The 22,302-nt window shown below is 35.1% G+C and overlaps 1 protein-coding gene across 3 annotated transcripts in view; it reads left to right on the plus strand.

Annotated features, from left to right (window-relative positions):
• Positions 1-1,766: 1,766 nt before the first annotated feature.
• Positions 1,767-22,302, plus strand: part of TANC2 (tetratricopeptide repeat, ankyrin repeat and coiled-coil containing 2) — a 262,133-nt gene continuing 241,597 nt past the window's right edge. For all 3 annotated transcript variants that reach the window (XM_069481593.1, XM_069481594.1, XM_069481597.1), the window contains exon 1: positions 1,767-1,833. In XM_069481593.1, coding sequence (XP_069337694.1) covers positions 1,767-1,833 — 67 coding nt within the window. The remainder of the gene's footprint in view (positions 1,834-22,302) is intronic.

Consider the following 22,302-nt stretch of genomic DNA (forward strand, 5'->3'; position numbering starts at 1 on the left):
ACTCCTGGGCTCAAGTGATCCTCCTGCCTCAGCCTCTCAAGTAGCTGGGAGTATAGGCGCATGCCACCATGCCTGGCTAATTTTTCTATTTTTAGTAGAGATGGGGTTTTGCTCTTGCTTGGGCTGGTCCTGAACTTGAGTTAGCCCTTAATGGATATCCTAGAGATTACTACATGAGTTTTTGAGTTATTGAAGTCTAATATAAATTATTACTTCTGTTATTGCTAGATAATACAGATGTCTTAGAGACTTTAATTCTATTTACTCTACTCCTGCCTTTTTAAATTGTTGTCACATTTTAAATCTACATATATTTTAAAATTAACAAGCTATGAATGTTGTTATTTTTATACTCATTGTTCATTCATGCTTACCAACATATTTAGACTTTCTGTGGCTCTTCCTTTTTGTGTTTCTATGCTTTTTATTCAAGTATCATTTTCTTTCTGTTGGAAGAAATCCCTTTTAGTATTTCTTTTAGTGATGAATTCTTAGTTTTTTCTTTTCTGAAATTACTTATTTCATTTTCATTTTTCAAGGATATTTTTAACTGAAAATAGATAGCTTGATTGACACCTGTTTTCTTTCAGAAATTTAAAGTATCACTCCATTGTCTTTTGCCATTTACCATTTCAGTTTAAAAAAGATTATCTGTCAGTCTGTTGATTGTTGCTACTTTAAATGTGTTTATTTTGTTGTCTAGCTGTTCTAAAGATTGTCTTTGATTTTTAGTATTTTGGCTATGATTTGCTTAGTGTTTTTCTTTGTATTTATTCTGCTCACGCTCAACAGGCTTTAAGATGTGGCTTCATGTCTTTCATTAATGTTAGAAAATTTTTGGCTGTATCACTTCAAATATTGCTTCTCCTAATATTCACATTCTTTTCCTTTGACATACCAATAATATGTATGTTAGAACTTTTCAGTGGGTTCCATATGCATCTAATATGCTTTTCTGTATTTTTCAACTTTTATCTCTCTGTTTCTTGGTTTGGATATTTTCTGTTGACCTGTGTTCTGCTTCATATTCACCTTCTTCAATGTGATGCATACAGCAAGTACTAATAGCATTTTGGGGCAATTTTGCTTTGAAGAAGAGCAAGGATATAGGAGCAATAATTGAACTATGAGGGACGTAAGGAAGAGGGCTTTGTTTGTTATTGGGTAGAACATACTGAAATACGGTCATTGAAATGATTCAGTAGAGAGAAAAATTAAAGTTTTGAAGAGAGAAAACAAAGATGACTTTTTGATAAAAGTCCTTGAGAAGGTGAGAGAGGATCTAATCCAAAGCATGGCCAGAAGAGTTTTTCTTTGATAGGAGTAGGACATAGGATAGGCACTGCTTCATGTTTATCAGTAGTCTTGGGAGATGGCTTGACCAGTGGAAAATCTGCAGGTGCTATAAGTTTCTAGACTCTTTGTGTGTGTGTGAGGAATATGGGAAAATTATCTAAGTAATAGAGAGTCAAGTGAGAGGTAGACTGTATTTATAGCTACCTAATTATGTTTTCTATTTATGTGTATCCTTAGTAATATCTACCTTTATTTCTTAGCATAGTCAAAGTAGTATACTTTTAAGGAACTATTTGAATGTTTAATGGTCTTTTTTATCATATAGGTATAATTTTGTACTACATATTTAAACAGTTAATTCTTTATGGTGGATTTAAATTTCTTAGTAGTATTTTGGATAGAAAGTCAAGTTTTCTTAAACATACTTTCCTGTATTTTCTTTTAGAGTTGTGTGCTAGAATAGCATAACCATGTTTCGGAATAGTCTCAAGATGCTTCTTACTGGTGGGAAATCAAGTCGTAAAAACAGATCGAGTGGTAAGTGACTATGCTACATTTATTGTGTGTGATATTTGAGAAATAGAAGTGGGATTTGAATTAATGCTGTAACGCTTCATATATTTATTAAATGGTTTAATTCAGACAAAAAGAAAATTTACATTTTTATAAGCTGTCATACTCTTTTTTAAGAGATAGGAGCACTTGAATGTTTAACAGGAAATTCAGGTAAAGGGAAAGTTTGTGAAGGAAAAATATTTATTTCTAATATATGGGAGAGTAGTGTGCCTATGCATATACTTATTAAAAACCTTCCAGATCTAAATTTATTTTTTGAATTACTGTGAAATTATTGAAGTCCTAGGTACTCTTTAGGGAGGAAAACTGTAAAAGTAGGAATGATACCGAAAGATTTATACAGAAAGTGAAATATAAGTTGAATATTTTGATAGCCATTAAAATAAAGTTTCTAAAGTGTGTGTGTTTTTTTAATTAAAAAACAAAGTTGTAAGTCTTAGGCTTTTAAAGTAAATAAAACAAAACTATATGTACTTTATTTGGTAGAAAATACTGGAGAGAAATGTACTAGAATGTTTGTTTTTAGTTAACAGGTGGTAGACTTCATTGTATTCTTCAGAATCTCTTCAATTTACTAATTTTTCTGCAATTTATAAATTTACATTGGTAGTGTTACCAAAAGTTTGGTACTTGTCCCCGAGGCTGAATGAAGAACGAGGACAAGTGGTTTGAGGAAAAGGAAAGCGAAGTTTGTTAATTTGTCACCAAATGAGGAGGATGGCAGACTCTTGTTTTAAAGAACCATGGTCCCCACCTTTAAGCAGAAATAAAGGGTTTTTAAAGGGGGTTTTCAGCTTCAGGCTATTGCTGTTTAATTATGGTTGGTGGTCCTGGTTGGCCTTATCTCCAGTGAAGTGATCTCATTACCTTTGCCCAGGACAATTCCTGTTGAGCCATCTCCTGTGGTTTAAGATACTAGTAAACAAAGAACAAAGAACATGCCTCTGCCCCTCCCATTACTGGCCTCCAGCAGGAATGCAGGTTTTAATTCCCAAAAAGAGTGGAGGGAGATTTAAAAAGACAACTTGTAATACATTTGCCCTGTTTCAGGCCTTTACCTGTGTTACAGTAGTATATTCATTATCATTCATTTCAAAATATTTTTATAATTCTCATGATTTCTTCTTGATCCATAGGTATTTAAAAGTGTACTTATTAATTTCCAAACAGTTGATGATTTCCTGGTTATCTTATTGCAAGGGGAAAAAACTCCTCTACCTCAATTAAAGGAAAATTGTTTTTTTTTTTCTACTACTCTCACTAACACTTCTAGCCACCAAATATGGGCTTTTTTTCTTACAATAATTCAGTTCAGTTCTCTGGCAGACACTGACTGGGTATCTTACAATTCAATTCAATTCTGACCCTGTTTACTGGGAGTTAGCACAGACTTCACAGGTTGTGGACTCAGAAAAGACTAAAGACTGCCCTCCACTTCAGTGCCAATTACAAGTGATGGGTCTTCAGGTTACCCACAACTTCTGTTCGACTCGGCTACAAATCGGGTTCCCTGGACTCCCTCCTCAGGTTTGATCATTTCCTAGGATGGCTTACAGAACTCAGGCAGACACTTAACTTACAAGATTACTGGCGTATTATAAAAGAATACAGCTCAGAAACAGTCTGATGGAAGAGATGGGGAAAACAAGGTATGGGGTAAGGGGAACTGAGTTTCCAGCCCCTTTTGGGTGTGCCACCTTCCCAGCATCTGGGCGTGTTCACCAATCCAGAAGCTCTCTGAACCCCATCCTTTTGGGTTTTTATGGAGGCTTTATTATGTAGATATGATTGATTAAGTCATTTGCCCTGCAAACTTCAACCCCTCTTTCCTCCGCAGAGGTCAGAGGATGAGGCTGAAAGTTCAGCTGTACTCCCAAGGTTGGATTGGCAACCAGCCCCCATTCCAAGGCTATATACTGGAGCCTCCAGCTAGCAATCATCTCATTAGCATACAAAAAAACCACTTATCACTTCAGAAATTCTAAAGGCTTTAGAGGTTTGTGCTAGGAAATGGGGCAGAAACAAAATATATATTTCTTACTGTGTCTCACTTATTATTAGTGAATTCTAGCTTAATTGTACGGTTATCAGAGAATCTATTTTGTGTTATTTTCTTCTTTTGATATTTATTGAGATCTGCTTTTACAATTCATCATTAGTCAGTTTTAGTGAATGTTCTAGATGTGCCTGAAAATAATGTGAATCCTGTAGTTACTGGATGCAGTGTATGTCAATTTTGTTAATGATGGTCCTCAAATATTTCGTATCCTTATTTTTTTAAAATTATTTGCTGAGAAAGGTGTAACAAAATAACACACTATGATTGTGGATTTATCTATTTCTCCTGGTGGTTCCCAACAGTTTTTACTTTATATATTTGGAAGCTGTCTTATTTAGGTACATTCAGATTTAGAATTGTTGTATCTTCCTGGTGAATTGACTTTTACCATTATAAAATGTCCCTCTGTATTTCTAATAATACCTTTTGTTTGAAAGTTGACTTTGTCTCACATTACTATAGCTACTCCAGCTTTCTTTTAATTAGTGTTGGCAAAGTATGATTTGTTTCATTCTTTTACTTTCAACATTTCTATATGCTTATGTTGTGAATAGCATATAGTTGGGTTTTATTTTTATTCATTCAAAAGTTTTTTTCTGTGAAGGAAGACTTTGGTCTGTGTTAATTTAGTCACTGATATATTTACGTTTAAATATAACGCATTGCTGTGTGGTTTCTATTTGTCCTACCAGTTCTATGCTTCTTTCTCTCTATTTTGCATTGACCAAAACATTTTTTATTATTCTTTATTTCCCCCAATAACTTAGAAATTATATGTTCTTTTGTAAATTTTTAAGTGGTTACCCAAAAGATTAAAACATCAATCCTTAGCTTATCAAAGTTTAATCTTAATTGTATTTTTTACCTCTTCTTGGACAATGGAAGAGCTTTAGATTCTTTTCACCTGTATTTTAAACTTCACAAGGCATTACTATTACTAATTTGCTCTTTTTTTTTTTTTTTTTTTTGAGACAGAGTCTCACCCTGTTGCCCAGGCTAGAGTGAGTGCCGTGGCGTCAGCCTAGCTCACAGCAACCTCAAACTCCTGAGCTCAAGCGATCCTCCTGTCTCAGCCTCCCGAGTAGCTGGGACTACAGGCATGCGCCACCATGCCCGGCTAATTTTTTCTCTATATAGTTTTAGCTGTCCATATAATTTCTTTCTATTTTTAGTAGAGGTGGGGTCTCGCTCTTGCTCAGGCTGGTCTCGAACTCCTGAGCTCAAACGATCCGCCCACCTCGGCCTCCCAGAGTGCTAGGATTACAGGCGTGAGCCACCGCGCCCGGCCACTAATTTGCTCTTAACTATATTTAGGTCTTAATTTTGGGTTTTGTATGTTTTTTTCTAGTTCTAGAACTTCCATTTGCTTTATTTTTTTTTTAATTTGGAAATAATGTTAGACTTATTGAAAGGTTGCAATAGCAGTATAGAGAACTCCATATAACCTTACACAGTTACTGAGTTTTACTGCATTTGCTTTATCATCCCCTTTCTGTACATACATACTTGTTGTCTCCTAAATATATCATGCCCCTTTACTCCTAAATTCTTCTATGTATATTTTTTAACGATAAGCAAATTCTTTTCCATAACCATATAGTATAGTTATCAACTTTAGGCAATGTAACACTGATACTGTTATCCAATCTAGCATCTGTTTTCCAATTTTGTTAGTTTATCCAATAATGTCCTTTATAGAATTGTCCTCCTTCCTTTCCAGGATCTAGTCCAGGATAAGGTACTACATTAATTGTTGTGTCTTTTTAAGCTCATTTAATTTGAAACAGTTTTTCAGCCTTTCTAGGTATTTTTGAGGAATAAAATTATCTCTCTTTTCTTAAAAAATAAAATGTTCCTAATTTTGGGTTTGTTTAATGTTTTCTGTGATTAAATTCCCAGTCTGAATGTTACGTAAATATATATTGTTCTTGAGGGCCCACAGTGTTCTGTCATTCGTTAGTTACTTTCATTTTGATGACCAAATCAAGGTGCTGTCTGGTTTTGCTGCTATATGGATATTAATTTTCCCCTTTCAGCTTAAAAACAATCTGCAGTTAGATGCCATTTGGTTCTTTTAGTTGTTTCCAGTTCTTTCCCAAAATTTGCAATCTTGTTTCTTATCTCCTTGAACATAGTAAGTCTATATTTATATATATCTGTCTGCGCTTGATAAAGTCTACATTTGATAATTCTGTATTTCTATTGTCTGTTTCTTTTGTTTTTTACTCATTTTATTTCCTCTTGTGCTTATTTTTTAAATTTAAGCTTTTAGGCTAATTTTAGACTTAGAGAAAAATTGCAAGATAGTACACAGAGAATTCCTGTATACCCCTAGCTTAATTTACCCCATTGTTAACATCTTATATGATCATGGTGCATTAGTCAAAACTGAGAGACCAACATTGGTACATTTCTATTAATGAAACTCCAGAGACTTTTATTTGGAATTTACAGTTTTTTCATTAATGTCCTCATTCTATTGCAAAATTCAACCCAGAGTACTACATTGCATTTAGTTATTATGTCTCCCTAATCATTAATTTGGTTTAGCCGAAGACATCATTAGGTCAAGTCTAAGAAACTCTAATTAATGTATCTGCAAAAATCAGACAAGGAGTCTCTTACCAGTTCTTTTATGTTTAACAGTCTAGATTTTTGAATAATACATTGAAATACAAGGGTTTTTTTTTTTAAAAAGGAACTCACATCATATATCATTGATTGCTTAATTTTTACATCTATAGGATCACAGCAATAAGTGGCACTGTAAATACTTGAACTTCATTTCCCTAAATTATTAAGAAAAAACTAGATTTATCATCAGAATAGTATACAGTGGAACTTTCAACTATTTATGAATGAAACATGCTATAAGATATTTTTGGTAATGGCATAATATTAACCTCCTAAGATTACTTCAGCGAGATATAATGTACATAAAGTGCCTGGCATGTATTAAAATGCACTTGCTGGGAGGTTAGTGAGTAGGAGCAGGTTACTTAACTAGTTAGTGAACCTAGCCGACCACTTTTGTACAAGATGGGTTTCTTAGTCCATTTTTGTTGCTATAAAGGAGTACTTGTTTGGCTCATGATTCTGCAACCTATACAAGAAACATGGCGCCAACATCTGCTTGTGTTGAGGGCCTCTGGAAACTTCTACTCATGATGGAATGTGAGAGGGAGCCCATGTGCAGATCATATGACAAGAGAGGACGCAAGAGCGTGGAGGAAGTGCCAGGCTCTTTTCAATAACCAGTTCTCATGGGAACCAAGAGTGAGAACTCCCTCATTCCTATGAGAATAGGACCAAGCCATTCATGACAGATCCAACCCCACTGTGCAAACACTTCCCTCCAGGCTCCATCTCTAACACTGGGGACCAGACTTGGCAGGGCCACACAAACCATATCTAAATCATAGCAGTGGAGTATTCTCCAACTTGTGTATTCATGTAGTTTTTCTAGATATACTCTTATATATGCCATGATTCTTTGTTGACTGAGTAGCTCTATTTAATGGCACTGCCAATCATATTTCTTCCCCTCACTTGCATTATAGTAGAATAAAATTCCTAATAATAATTTACCAGGCATTATTCAGGTTTTTGTTTTTCTAGTGGGTTCATGGCACCCATTGAAGGCCTTTGTTAATCAGGACATTTGGTCTTAGGTGAGAGAAAATTCAGCAAAAAGAGTCAGTAATAAGATAGAAGCTTTTGTTTATAACGTTTAGCCATATACAATAATGGAAGTTTCTATGGTCCCCAAAGGAGGAGAAAAATATGTTGATAAAATGAAAGAAGCATGAAAGATAAAATGAAAGAAGCAAAAAATATGTTGATAAAATGAAAGGGCATGACAGTTTTTCTTTCACTGTCATGCCCTTTTGTTTAAGGTAGTCTTTAACTTTCCTACTTTCTTAAGGGATTTAGGTATAGGGAAGAATGGGAGGAATATGACAACAGGAACTCTAACCCCCTCCTAAACTGTAGTGTTTACAGCTTGGGATTAGATGGTTCAGCATTATTTTTTCAAATATTCTGTCTTCCCCTTTCTCTCTCCTTTTGGGACTCTCATTACGCATGTGTTGCTATGCCTGATGTATCCCACAGGTATCTGAGACTCTGTTCATCTTTCTTCGTTCTTTTTTTTCCTGTTCCTCTGATCATATAATCTTAATTGATCTATCTTTAAGTTCACTGATTTTTTTTGTCAAGACTCTCTACTGAATTTTTAATTTCGATTATTATATTTTTCAACTCCAGAATTTGATTCTTTAAAAGATTTTAATTTCTTTGTTGATATTTTTTATTTGAGACAGTATTCTCATATTAACCTTTAGTTCTACTGATATGGTATCCTTTAGTTTTGTACATGTATTTAAAATAGCTGACTTAAAGTTGCTTAGTATATCCAGCATCAGAGCTTCCTCAGAGACATTGTTCATTCCTTGTATATAGTGCCTACTTTTCCCCTGTATATAGGCCATTCTTTCTTGTTTCTTTGTATGTCTTATAATTTCTTGTTGAATATTGGACATTTTAGACTGTGTAAGTGACATCTTTAGAAATCAGATTCACCTCATCCCTGAGGATTTATGTTGTTGTTATTTTTTTAGTGACTTCTGTGAACTAATTCTCCAGAGTATGTATTTTTTATTGTGCATGGCCACTAAAGTCTCTGCTTGGTTTGCTCAGTGGTCAACTCATGCTTAGACAGAGATTTTTTAAAGAGCCTTCTAGTCTTTGCCAAGGAACTTTTCGCACTGAGAGAGCTCTGAGTGAGATCAAATAAAAACAACCTTGTGAGTGGAATCTTTCTGGGAAGTACCATACAGGTCAAATAATGACAATTCTTTGGGAATAAAGCTTTTCAGGAGCTATTGCCCTCTTTTGCCCCTTCCTGTGGCTACCAGGCTGATGGTTTTCACCATGATGGTAGATTGTTGGTTATTGGGGCTACTGCAGAGGAGGGAGGGATGGGCATGGAGCAAGTTAAAATGCCACACAGCTTTCTGCTATTCTCAAGATTCAGCCATTATTCTTAAATATATATTGTCTGATTGCTGCATGTTACAGATCCAGGCAGTTTCCAAATTTGACATTTAAAAAAACAGTTGATCCAGAATTTGTTTTCTGTCCTGGAACCACCATTTTCTTAGACACCTTTAGTTGTTCACTTTTGACAGCAGCACTATCATTTTCTATTACTTTACAGGATTGTACTTGACCTTATACTGGATTAGCTGCATACTTGTTTAGGATTGTTATGTTTTCTCAATAAGTTGACCATGAAATGCCCTCATCTATCTCTGGTTATATTTCTTAATGTATGTGGTCTGATGATAATATAACCATACCAGTTTTTTTATGATTAGTGTTTGCTTGATGTGTCCTTTGCAATATGGTAGACTTAAATCTATCTGGTTTTTGTATTTAAGGTGTTTGATAGTGCCTCTGTTACAGTTGTTGATGCCTTCTCCATTTTTACTGGCTTGAGGTAGAATATTTGGAGATGGGTCCATGGGGAGAAAGAGTTGGTAGGTAGAATGGAATGTCAAGTAGTGAAGGCTATCATGAAGAATTTCATCAGTAAGGTGCCAAATGTAGCCTTTAAATAAGAGATCAACATAAGTTGATTAGAATTCTGTGTCCTTCCGTGGTTCTATAAGATCTGTTCCTAATTCTGACTTCATTTCCTGTAACTCTACCTTTTGTTTTTGTTCATTCCTTTCAGCCACATTAACCTCCTCCTGCTTTAGGACTCTTATGCTTGCTGTTCCTTATGCCTAGAATATTATTAATAGCTCTCTTACTTTATTGGTGTCTTTGTTTAGAGTCACCTTCTCAGTGAGGTATTTCCTGGCCACCAGATCTAAGATTTGGACCCCTTTTTATGTCCCCATTTAATTTTGTCCCCCACTCCCCTGCTTTTGTCTCTGTAGCAATTATCATTATTTATCTTATATATTGTTTTTCTGTTTTGTTATCTGTTTTTCCTATTGGAATACAAGTTTACACTGCTGTATCCTTAGCACCTGCCTGGCACATAGCAAGCACTCAATAAAATTTGTTTTATGAATGAATAACATTTTAAAGAAGATAACTCTGGCATCAGTATATAGGATGGTCTGCGGAGAGGATGAACTGGTTAAGAGATGATGAAAAGACTAAAGAAGTGAAAGTAGAAATAAAGAGATGGAGGATACATAAGGAAGACATTTTTGAGGTAGAATAGATAGGATTTGGTTACTAGAGTGGCTGGGAAGTGAAAAGAATGAGAGGAAATAATTTGGTCTGAAATTTCTGGCTAGAGAGACTGGCTGATTGGTGTATTACATTGTTCCAGGCCCATATTGGAAACTCAATGATCACATATTCAATTAATAACTATCCAGAGCTAGACTATTACCTTTTGCATTAAATTTTGCTTTCAAATGTAATTTGAAGCTCAGTACTCCTGACCCCAGATTTATTAAACTTGAAATTTTTAGAGAAAGTAAGAACTTGATGTTACAATTTAAATTTGATGAGATGTTATATGATCTCTTCTCTGGTCAGTTTTATTTGCTATTATAGGAATTAGAATGGTTACAGTTACCAAAGATCCAACTTAAAGTGACTGAGACATTAAGGAGATTTATAAATTTATGTAACTAAGAATTCTGGAAGTAGGAAGATTGCAGATAACTTAATTCTAAAGCTCAACAGCATCATCAAGGCCTCAGTTTCTTTCCCTCTTTCTGCTCTGCCATTTTCTTTCTACTCTGCATATTGGTTATTGTTCTCAGGTTTGTCCTTACATAACTGCAAGAGGACTGCAGTACCTTAAGCTTTTATATGCGCACACGACATTGTTTAAAGACTAGTAGAACAGCTACCCCTTCTTGGGTCTCCTTTTAAGATGAACGAAAACTTCCCTGAAAGCCACTCCTTCCCCTCACCCATTTACTTCACATCCCATTGGTAAAGGTGTATCACATGACCTTTCTTTCACCAGTTAATGAATTGCAAATGTTGTTATTAAGATTCATTTGCTGCCGGGTGGGGTGGCTCACGCCTGTAATCCTAGCACTCTGGGAGGCTGAGGCGAGTGGATCGTTTGAGCTCAGGAGTTCGAGACCAGCCTGAGCAAGAGCGAGACCCTGTCTCTACCAAAAATAGAAATTATAGGAACAACTAAAAATATATATAGAAAAAATTAGCTGGGAGTGGTGGCACATGCCTGTAGTCCCAGCTACTTGGGAGGCTGAGGCAGAAGGATCGCTTAAGCTCAGGTGTTTGAGGTTGCTGTGAGCTAGGCTGAAAAAATTAGCTGGGCGTGGTGGCACATGCCTGTAGTCCCAGCTACTTGGGAGGCTGAGGCAGGAGGATCGCTTAAGCTCAGGTGTTTGAGGTTGCTGTGAGCTAGGCTGATGCCACGGCACTCTAGCCTGGGCAACAGAATGAGACTCTGTCTGGGGCGGGGGGAAGATAAACAAAAAGAAGGAAAAAAAAGATTCATTTGCTAATCAGGGTTCATCCCGTGAGGTAAGGGAGAGAACTGGCCTCCCTTTGAAACAAATACGTAAAATAAAATCCGGGTTCTGTTAGTACGAAAGAAGAGATTGGCTAGGCAACCAGTGGAGTCTGTCACTTTGTTTTTCTTTCTTTTTTTTTTTTTTTTTTGAGACAGAGTCTCACTCTGTTGCCCAGGCTAGAGTGAGTGCCATGGCATCAGCCTAGCTCACAGCAACCTCAAACTCCTGAGCTCAAGCGATCCTCCTGTCTCAGCCTCCCAAGTAGCTGGGACTACAGGCATGCACCACCATCACTTTGTTTTTCTAACCTAGTTATGGGTTTTTTTTATTTTTAAAATTAACAATCTTTTCCATACGAAGAGTTAGAAGGGCAAGCCCAAATATAGGAAAAACAGGACCTCCTTAAGTTTGTTAATAATACTAATATTTTGATATGAAGTTTGTAGGAATGTAGAGTTGTTGGGATGTAAATTAATCTCTCTGAGGCTTACTGCTTTGTTGAAGACTTGGTTTCTGACCTGCAAAGCAAGACTGGGCCCCAAACCGTAGGATTTTAGTATGAGAGGCCCTGCCTAGGAAACCTACCACCTGATCATCCCAGAAGATGGATTTCTATGATTGTTCTTGACCAGGGGAATTCTTTTCTATTCTGGATTAGGAGTGGATAGGAGATTTGCTCTTACTAAATTTTTCTCCTGAATATTTTCTTTAATAGCATGAATCTTTTTTGTGCCTTTTCAAACTCAAGTATTAGGAACAGATTTGTCTCCTTTTTTGCTGTCACCGTCCATCCTAACCACAAAAGACTTGGCTGGGGAATGTTCAATAGAAGAAAGATAATATTGAAGAAAAAATGAAATTTTTCAAAGTAGTAATGCCCTGCTGTACTTTTTTGCTTCCAAAATTTATATCACATTTCATTCTCTTAGCCAGAGTATTATTCATATACTAGTCAGTGAGTGCAGTCATTTACTTACTCAGAATATTGTATCACTTTGCCATTCTATTTTGTCTTGAAAACTGATACCAGACTAATAAATCTCCTTTCTGTTAACCTTCCAGTTGACGTGCTCTAAGGCTAAGGTGCTGTTACATACTATTTAGATACTTTCTTCCCTCCCTCTCTGTTGTCTTTCTATCCCTGATTATATGGTGAGCACTTACTATGGGCCAGTTAAAGTACTCAGGGGTGTAGTTTACTTAGAAATGAAAGACATAGCCTTTACCAGATTATACAGCGTGGCGTAAGTAAACCAGTACTATTAAAATATGTGAGAAGTATTATGACAAAGTTCTACAGAAGGTAGTATTGGAGTGCTAAAGAAGGACTCAATCTCATACTGGAGGGAAATGGAAGAATTCTTGCAGGAGGTGGTGACTATCATCGAACCGATATAGTAGTTAGCCAATTTGAGAAATGGAGAAAAGGAAGTTTGAGACAAAGGGTACAGCAAGTAAAAAGACATGAGGCTGTGAGATAGCTTGACATTTAGTTAACTGTATACAGGTAGTTTGGTACTCGGGTTGGCTCCTATTTCTTGAATCTAAATCTTTTTATACGTCTGTTTTCTTTCTTTTCTGACCCTGCACGTTAGTTTCCTATGCTGTTTAGTTCAAATAGCAGTACATAGCTACCAACATTTGAGTTTTATATCTTACAGTCCAGGCACCCAGAGGAGGATACTGAATCAATTCTTTTGTTTTCAAATCTGTAAGGTAGATTGACTCTGGCCTAACTTAAGTCAGGTATCTACTCTTGGACAAGTCAATTGTACTTTGAATTAGGATGTGGGTGAGATTTGTGATCATCTCAGCTCAGGTTAGGTGCCTATCCCCCTGGAAATCAACTACGTCTAGTAGAGGAAGGGAGTAAATCAGTGGAGGGAGTGAGGGCAGTTCCCAGAAGGGAGTGTGTGTGACGATGAGTAGGCAAAGTGACACATGTCATCTTTGGGGGCTATTGCAGCAGTATCTAGGTGAAAGATAATGAGAGTCTGAACTAAGAGGGTGGCAGTGGGAATGAAGAGATATCAAGAAAGAATATACCAAACTTGATGATTGATTGGTTGTAGGTCAAATGAAGGAGGAACCATAGTCTTATTTTTTATTCACTCAACAAAAATATTTTGTTGAGTGCTTGCTATGTGCTAGATACAGCTAGAGCTACTGGGGATACAGCATGTGATAGATCAAGTTACTAAAGGAAAACTTTTTCCTATACTCACATTTCTGACACCAAATGTGTGGGGTTTTCCTTCCCATAAACAATTCTCCAAGTCTTTGGACACCAACTCTTTGCGTGTCCTACAATTCAGTTTTGACACTACCTACATACAATTTGTCAGACCGCAGAGGTTAAGGGCTGGTCTCACAGACTACCCCCGACTTTAGACAGCCTCCTATACTTCTGACCTCTAGCTATAATTTGGGGGCATCCGTGGCCCCCTCCTTGAGTTCAGTGGTTTGTCAGAAGGGTTCACGGAACTCAGAAAACATACTTACTGGTTTATTATAAAGGATATTACAAAGAAGACAGATGAACAGTCAGATGAAGAGGTACATAGGACAAGGTCTGAGCACAGGAGCTCTGTCCTTGTGGAACTGGAGTGTACCACCCTTCTGGCATGTGGTTCATCAACCTGGCAGCTCTCTGAACCCTGTCGTTTAGGGTTTTTGTGGAGGTTCCATTGTATAGGCATGATTGATTTAATCATTGACTATTGGTGATTGAACTCAATCTGCAGTCCTTTTCCCCTTCCTGGGGGTTGGGGAGGTGGAGCTGAAAGTTCCTTCTAATCACATGGTTGATTTCTCTGACAATCAGTCCCATCCTGAAGCTATCCTGGGGCATTCAGCCACCAGTCATCTTATTATAATAACGTATAAAAGTCACTCTTGGGGGGTGGGGGAGGGGATGGGTGTATGCCTACACAATGAGTGCATTGCACACCGTTTGGGGAATGGTAACGCTTGAAGGTGCTGACTCGGGAAGGGGGGGTGGGGAAGGGAGGGATATATACCTACATGATGGGTGCAACGCGCACTATCTGGGGAACAGACACGCCTGGAGCTCTGACTTGGGGGGAAAGGCGGTACATGGGCAACGTATGTAACCTGCAATTCTGTATCCCCCATAACAATAAGATGAAATAAAAAAAAAAATAAAAAGTCACTCTTATCACTTCTGGTTTTAAGGCTGTAAGAGTCTAAGGGTCTTAGAAGCTCTTGTGTCTATAACTGAGGGACTAAGAACAAATACATTACTGGATTTTTTATTTTTTGCTAATATTTTATTGAGAATTTTTGTTGCTATGTTCATAAATGGATATTGGTCTGTAGTTTTCTTTTCTTTCTTTTTCGGTAATGTCTTTATCTGGTTTGATATCTGAGTAATTCTGTCTTCATAAAATGAATTGGGAGTGTTTCTGCCTCTTCTGATTTCTGGAAGAAATTGTGTAGAATTGGTATTATTTCTTTAAATGTTTGGTAGAATTCACCTGTGAAAACATTTAGGTCTGGAGATTTACTTTTTGTAAAAGTTTTTTAACCAAAAACTTTATTTAATAATTATAGGAATGTTCAGGTGACTGTTTATTCTTTGGTGAGTTTCATTAGTTATCAGGTATTTATTAAAAGGTGTATTTAAAAAACCAGTTGCTACTACCCAATAGCAATATGACCTTGGGAAAGGTACTTTAGCCTTAATTTCTCTGGTCCTTAATTTGTTCATCTGTAAAATCAAAGGGTTAGATATATTTGTCTTTTTTAAGGTTTCTCCCAGTTTTTAATTTTTATATTCTTATAGGGCAATAGTGTATATGTTTCAAGTTTATGCAAAAGCATTGTGAGCCTGTTTCTGGTTTCATCTGTCATTTATTGGTTTAGCATTGGTTTATTTAGATTCACTTTGCCTTTTAATAGATAGTTTTTATATTTTCTTATAATGTATTATTTGTTGATGAAAGGTATGGACAGAGGCAAGCCTATTTATGCATTTATACAATATACTTACGTATATAAAAAGTTACTTTCATAAGGTATTTATGTAAGAAGATGTAGGACATGTGTTTTTAATGTTATATTTTCTTTAAAAAATTAAATAGTTTTACAATTTTAGAAATGTTAGGAATGCAGTTCTCTTGGTGATTGTACTTCTGAATCTTCATGATAAAAAAAGTCATTCATTTTTGGCTACTTAATAGAGACAGTGTCTATGTAAGTATTTTTTGTAAAATCGTTTTTAAAAGGTGGCACACTGTTATGCATTCTGTCCATTTGTTGGGTTAAAGCAAAGTGAGAGTGGCATACAGATTTACTGCTGAAGGAAACATTAAGTTGCAGGCTGCAGCTGGAGGATTTTACGTAGGCACCTGTGGGTTTGAATGCGTTCAATATACAGACTGCAGTAGGAGGCTGGCACTGACTCTGCTGACTCCAGTACACTCCTTCACTGCTGTTCTGCCGATTTCTCCACTGTCCAGAAGACAAACAAAATGGTGCAGCACATACAGGGCTTGGGAAAAAAATAACCATCAATATGACCCAGAGGTGGGTTTGCTACACTGAAGAGGAGAGAAAATTGTTAACAAGATTAAAGGCTTGGACATAGTTCAGTATGTCAGGTGTCTTTAGTTGTTTTAATATTTGATTATGGCCATTTAAAAATGAAACTGTTATAGTTCTAAAATCTGCATGCCTTCTGTATCAAGGTTCAGGTATATTGCATGTGTAACATTAGCAAATGTATGCATGGTAGTTTATAAACAGATTTATATTTGTACTAAATGTGTGTAATGTGTTTATAGATATGGATGTGTTCATGAAGGTTTTTTTCTATTAACACTAGATTTTTTTAAAAAGTAAGCCCTTACAGGTTTTATATTTTCTCTGTTGCATATTTGTTGCGGCTCCTGTCAATGTCTCTTTCCTTATATTGTTCATTTTATAATAGCAGAAAGCATTAGTAGAGCATTCTGTAGTGAGATATGGAAAATCAGTAGAATGAACACTGAAGTTGGCACTTCATATTTTATTGATGACTGTAATGCAGTGTGAGTTCGCATTGCACAGTCATGATTTAAATGATTATCTCTTTTATGAAAGCAAAATGTTTGTAAGAACGGCCATGTTGTAGACAGTGAGTATAAAATAAAGGAGAGGAAGTAGGGCAAGTACAATTTCTCTGTCCTTGATTTCTTGAACAGTGTTCAGCATTGACTGAAGGCACCATCATTTTAGAAGTACAGTATGGAAACATTGAACATCAAACATAGAAAAAACATGGAGGTTTATTTTCCCACCCCCTGCCGGAAGCACTTTGCATATGTACTCATGTATTTTGGGTTTCGATGGCTATATGTTAGTGGGGAGCTGTCCAGTTGAGACAAGATATGTTTACTTAAGCCACACCCAACAGATTCAGCTTTTTTATGCATTGGGGCACTATTTTAATCCTGTGCTGATTTGTAACCATCATCTGTGGGATGCCTTTGGGTTGTAAAAAGAAAGAAAATACTAGATTCACAGGTCTCAGCTTAATATGTTTTTGAATATGTGAGTTGCTGTATTAATAGTGCAGAAGAGGAGTATTTAAGTTATGCAGCATTATCTCTGGCAGAGAGAGAGAGTATATTTGTATGGTTCCAATACAAGTATAATGCAAGTAGTCTCATCATATAGATAACAATGCTGCTGGCATATTATTTTGGTTAGCATTATAGGTATAAATTGGGATATGATATTCAGAGTTCAGATTTTCTTATTTAAGAAAATATTTGTCCGAACATTTAAATACTTAATTTTTCTGTGCTTTTAAAAAAATTGGAAAGGATTCAGCCTGAGCTTTAAAAATCTATTTATAATGTTTTATTCCATACTAAAGATATTTTGTATGTGTTAAGAATTAACAACTGTATGCTGTCTGCCACGGTGTTAGATTACCTTACCCACTTTACTATAGACAAAAATAATAAGGAATCAGCATTAATCTTAGTAGTCTGCACAGTGCTCATATTGTGTATTTGCAAAAAAAATTTTTTTAGGTAAAACAAATTGTCTTCTCTACAGAAAGAAAAAAACCCCTCTCATCTGTATTTCTTTGATTTTATTGAATAATGTAGAATAATATGGGATTTTTATGTGCCAAATTTAGTGGCAATAAATAGCTAACTATAGATTGAAATATACTATATTATTAGAATGTTTCATGTATCTAAAATGTTATATAACCCTGATGGAATGTTGCAGATGAAACAAAGAACTCTGATTGGTTCTTCGCAAGATACAGCAGCCTTGAAATCCATTCTAACTAGAGGCTTTCACAGTAGCCTAGGTGGACAGTTAGCATCATGGTAAAAACAAAAATACCTTGGAGATGGGGAGGGGTTTGGAAGAGAAAATGAAGTTGCCGAAGCACTTCAGTAATTCTTATCATTGAATATTTTATTTCCTTGCAGGCTTTTTTCCCCCCCCTTCAGCCTTTTTTTTTTTTTTCTTTTTGACTTTGCTGATTGTTATTATACTTAAAGGGAGTGTTCTATTAAGTTAACGAACTTTCTAAATAGCATTATGTAATGAACTGGAAGAGCCTCTCTAAAAAGAGTTTTAGGGTAAGTGATAGAATGGGTTAATGAATAACATAATTTAAAAGCATTTATTAAATATGGATGAGTGGGACTCGATGGGGGAAGGAGAAGTATGTGATGGAAAGAAGTTCTGAAGAACAGGACACTAATAGTAACTCTTTGGCCTCCCCCTTCCCCATCATATTAAAATTGCATTAGATAATTTTTCATGTAAGACTTCAGCTGTGCTTGGTGAGGGCACATTGTTATTGACATTCAAACAGCAGGATGTTGCAAGTCAAAACAGGTGGAGAATTGTTTGCTTTCTGCTGGCTATTAGAAATACCCTTGAGATGTGAGAATAATGTATGTTAGCTTTTATGTATTTATTATTATTGGCTAGATGGTCTGCTGGAATATAGTTGTAAATTACAGTACCAAATATGCAGCCCTTCTATGCTTTTACCGAAAATATTTAAAATAGGCCTATAGTATATTCTGTTAAAATTTGAAAATTCTTACATTTGAACAGTAGCAGGTCAACTTCATTTGTAGGATCTGGGGAAGGGAAAATTACTGTGAGCAGGAATGAGCATTTAAATTGAGAAAATGAATAACATTGAAAGGAAATAGAGAAGTATCATAAAATAAAGCATATTTAAAGAGAGATATCTAATATATAGATATAATCTAATAAAATCAATTGTATTTGGTAGGTTCCGTTTCTGTGCTTATTTTCTAAATTATCCAATATGCTAATAGATTCGGGCTGAAGGCAGCTGGCTGCAAGTGTTACAAGCTGAAAACAAAATGGCTGGCAAGGATTAGTACTGTAAATTTGCGATGGAAAGCTGGATGCAATTAAGATATCTTTTGTTGAAGGAGACTGTTACGAAGTAAGATGATGAGGGAATGACTATTGTATGAGATGTTTTTGATAATAAAGAAACATTTTATTAAAGAAAATGTGCAGATTGTTACAGCATAAAAACAAAAGGTTTTACACTATAGAGTAATTCGTTTTCAGCTAAGCAATAAAATTTCTTCTTAGTAATCATTTAGCCATTATTGTCTTTGTAATTCTAAAACCTAGGTAGTTTCTAAGGGTATTATTATTTATGAACCTTTCAGGTTAACAGTGTGGTTAAGGGCAAAGGAATTAAAAAGTGAAGAATTTGTTACACTCTTGGAATGAGGGAAAATTGAGAAATAGGTTTCTGGGAGTTTTATTTATTTGTGAATCTTTTAGATAATCCTACATTAAGGATGGAAGAAAATATAGAAATAAGAATGAAAATATAGTTAATAAAATGACAACATTCTTAGATTTGTATCGTAGAAACGATTTTTCTCTGGATAACCATAGCTTTTTCGACTTATTTTTAGCAATTGTTGAAAGATTACATGACATTAAAATTGTTGATAGGCTTGGATAAATTGAAAAATAGCTTTAGGAATTAATTACTTAAAAAGGTTGAAGATAGCACGTTAGCTCACATGTCTATTTCTCATAGTGTAATGGTTATATACTTTAAGAAGGCAAAAATGTAAATTTGTCATCTCCACTTCTCTAGTACATTGTACAATGCCCCAGCACTTAGTAGGTTCCCAGTAACTGATGTATGAATAATAACAAATATGTGTACATACTTACATAATTATACTAATTTAATTTTTGCAATCTTGTGGTATAAAGTCTCTGATTTTTACTCATTTAACAGATGAAAAAATGAGGCAGAGAGAAAGAGGTTAAGTGACTTAGGGCCAAAGTCATACAGTAAATGGTAGAGCCAATATTTGTTCTAGGATAGCTCCCAATTCTTTCATTGTCTATTCCTCTAGTAATTGAAGATTAAGATGTATTAGCATTCAATAGTATCTTTAGCCCTGAGAAGCATACATTGTGTACATATTCTGGCAGAAACCTTTCTGCCACATCTTTCAAAATTGCTTTAACTGATATTTTGTTCTCTAAAATCCTTTTTCAATCATTTAGTTATAGCTGATGGCCGTTATCATCAGCTAATGCAGATGTACAGTTCTAAAAGGTACTTAAAAACTCATAGCAACTATATTCAGAGAGCAGTGGAAAAGTGCATAAACCTTTCTATACTCCTCAAAATGGCTGCCAACATCTAATCAGTCATCGAGTCCAGTCCATTAAGACTTTCTGAATATTTCTGAACTCTGTCTTCTCTTTACCTTTTCATTCTCCTTTCAAGATTCATTTCATCTTATCTCGCTTAAATTATTGTATCTCCAATCTCAGTACCCTTTAATCCATTCTCTATTTTGCTGTAAGAATGACTTTTCTTAAATGTGAATGTGATTTTTCTAAAATATAAATCCCAGTAGCTTTCAAAATAAAACATGGCATGACTTTTCACTAGTTCTCATTGCTGTTACCATATCCTAACACAGATGCACACAGACATAGATAATATACAGACTCAGATTTAGAATTTGGTAAAAAAAGAAAAATTGATCTTTAAATCTCCATCAGAGATTAAAAATCGCCAGTATAAATGTATCCATGAACAATTTTTAGTTTAGTATTATGTGTTTTAAAATTTACTAAATGGTATCATTTTCTCTATATCATTCTGCACCTTGTTGTTTGTTTGTTTGTTTGTTTTTGCTTTTATTGGTGTATATGGACCTAGTTTGTTTCTTTTATGTATTGTGTAGTATTCAATTTTATGAACACATTTCCTTATGTAAATTTGAGTTTATTTCAATTTTTGTGGTGTGTGTGTGTGATTACAAATAATGCTGCAGTGACTATCCTTATACACATATTTGAGTTTTTCTAGCGGCTGTATCCAGAAATGGAATTGCTAGAATGTAGATTATTTGCATTTTCACTTTTACTAAATAATTTCTCTACTATGTCATTGTACCTATTTGTATTCTTCTCAGAAATACTTGTTTCTGTTTTGCCATATACTTGCCAACATTCATTTGGTTAGACTTCTTAATTTTTCCAAATTTGGTATGTGAAAGGCAATGTCCTACTGATTTAATTTGTTTCCCTAATTTCTAGTGAGATCGAACATCCTTTCATATGCTTTTTGGCCTTTTAGAGTTCTTCTTTTGTTATTAGCCTCCACATATCCTTTGTGCATTTTCTGTTGGATTATTTGTCTTTTTCTTATTGTTTTATGGGAATTCTTTGTATATTCCTGTATATAAAACAAAAATCATTTGGCCCATGGGCCAAATCCAGCCTGCTCCCTGTTTTTGTGTGGCCTGTTAGCTAAGGATGGTTTTAACATTTATAATATTTTCAACTATTCAGGAAAAAAAAGGAGAATAAAATGTCACATGTGAACATTATATGAAATTCAAATCTCAGTGTCCATGAATAGTTTTATTGGGATACAGGCATATTCATTTACTTACTTATTGCCTATGCCTGCTTTTGTGCTACAATGGCCAAGAAGTGTATGGTGACAGAGAACATACGAGGTTTACAAAGTGTAAAATATTTACTGTCTTTACAGAAGAAGTTTCCAGACCCTTATTCCACATTGATCCTTAGTCTGTGACATTTATTGCAGATACCTTCTCTTAGTCTGTTTTTGGTTTTGGGACCAAAACTTTTAAATAGAAGTTTAAAATTTTAATTTATTCAAATTTATCATTCTTTTTTTTTGGCCTTGCATGTTATTTCAAGAACCTTTCTTCAGTCAGAGACCACAAATATATTCTCCTGTATTTTCTTGAAATATTTTTGAAGTTTTGTTTTTCACTTCCAGATTCTTAATACATTTTGATATTTTTCTTTTCTCTTAATGTTTTGGTAAGGGGATTATAGTGTGAGAGAGAGAGCTAATTATTTTTTCTCATATGGAGAAAGCCAATTTCCCACTTTTTTTGTTGTTGAAGAGCCATTTCTCTCTCCAGTGATATATAATGCCAACTGTCTCATGTACTAAAGATCTGTTTTATTTGCATATGAGCCTTTCCTGGGTTCTTTTTCAGTTCTTACTCTTTGATTAAATATTTCTATATTCTACATGGTTCTAATGATTTCTATTATCCAACTCATTGATTGTTATTGTCCTTACTTTTCCTAGTTCCTTGGGAGAAAAATACAAAATGTAATACTCAAGTAAGAACATTACTAATAACAAGTTTAGGGAAAGGAATGCTGTTTTTGAATTTTGTATATTGCATATACCAATATCATGTTGTTAGCTTTAATAACAAGAGAGTTTGATCTCAAATTTGTTTTCATTGCCATTATTATCATAATCAAATATTACAGTACAGGTTGGGTACCCTC

This window comes from Eulemur rufifrons, chromosome 9 (genome assembly GCF_041146395.1).
Source record: "Eulemur rufifrons isolate Redbay chromosome 9, OSU_ERuf_1, whole genome shotgun sequence".
NCBI classification, from domain to species: Eukaryota; Metazoa; Chordata; class Mammalia; order Primates; family Lemuridae; genus Eulemur; species Eulemur rufifrons.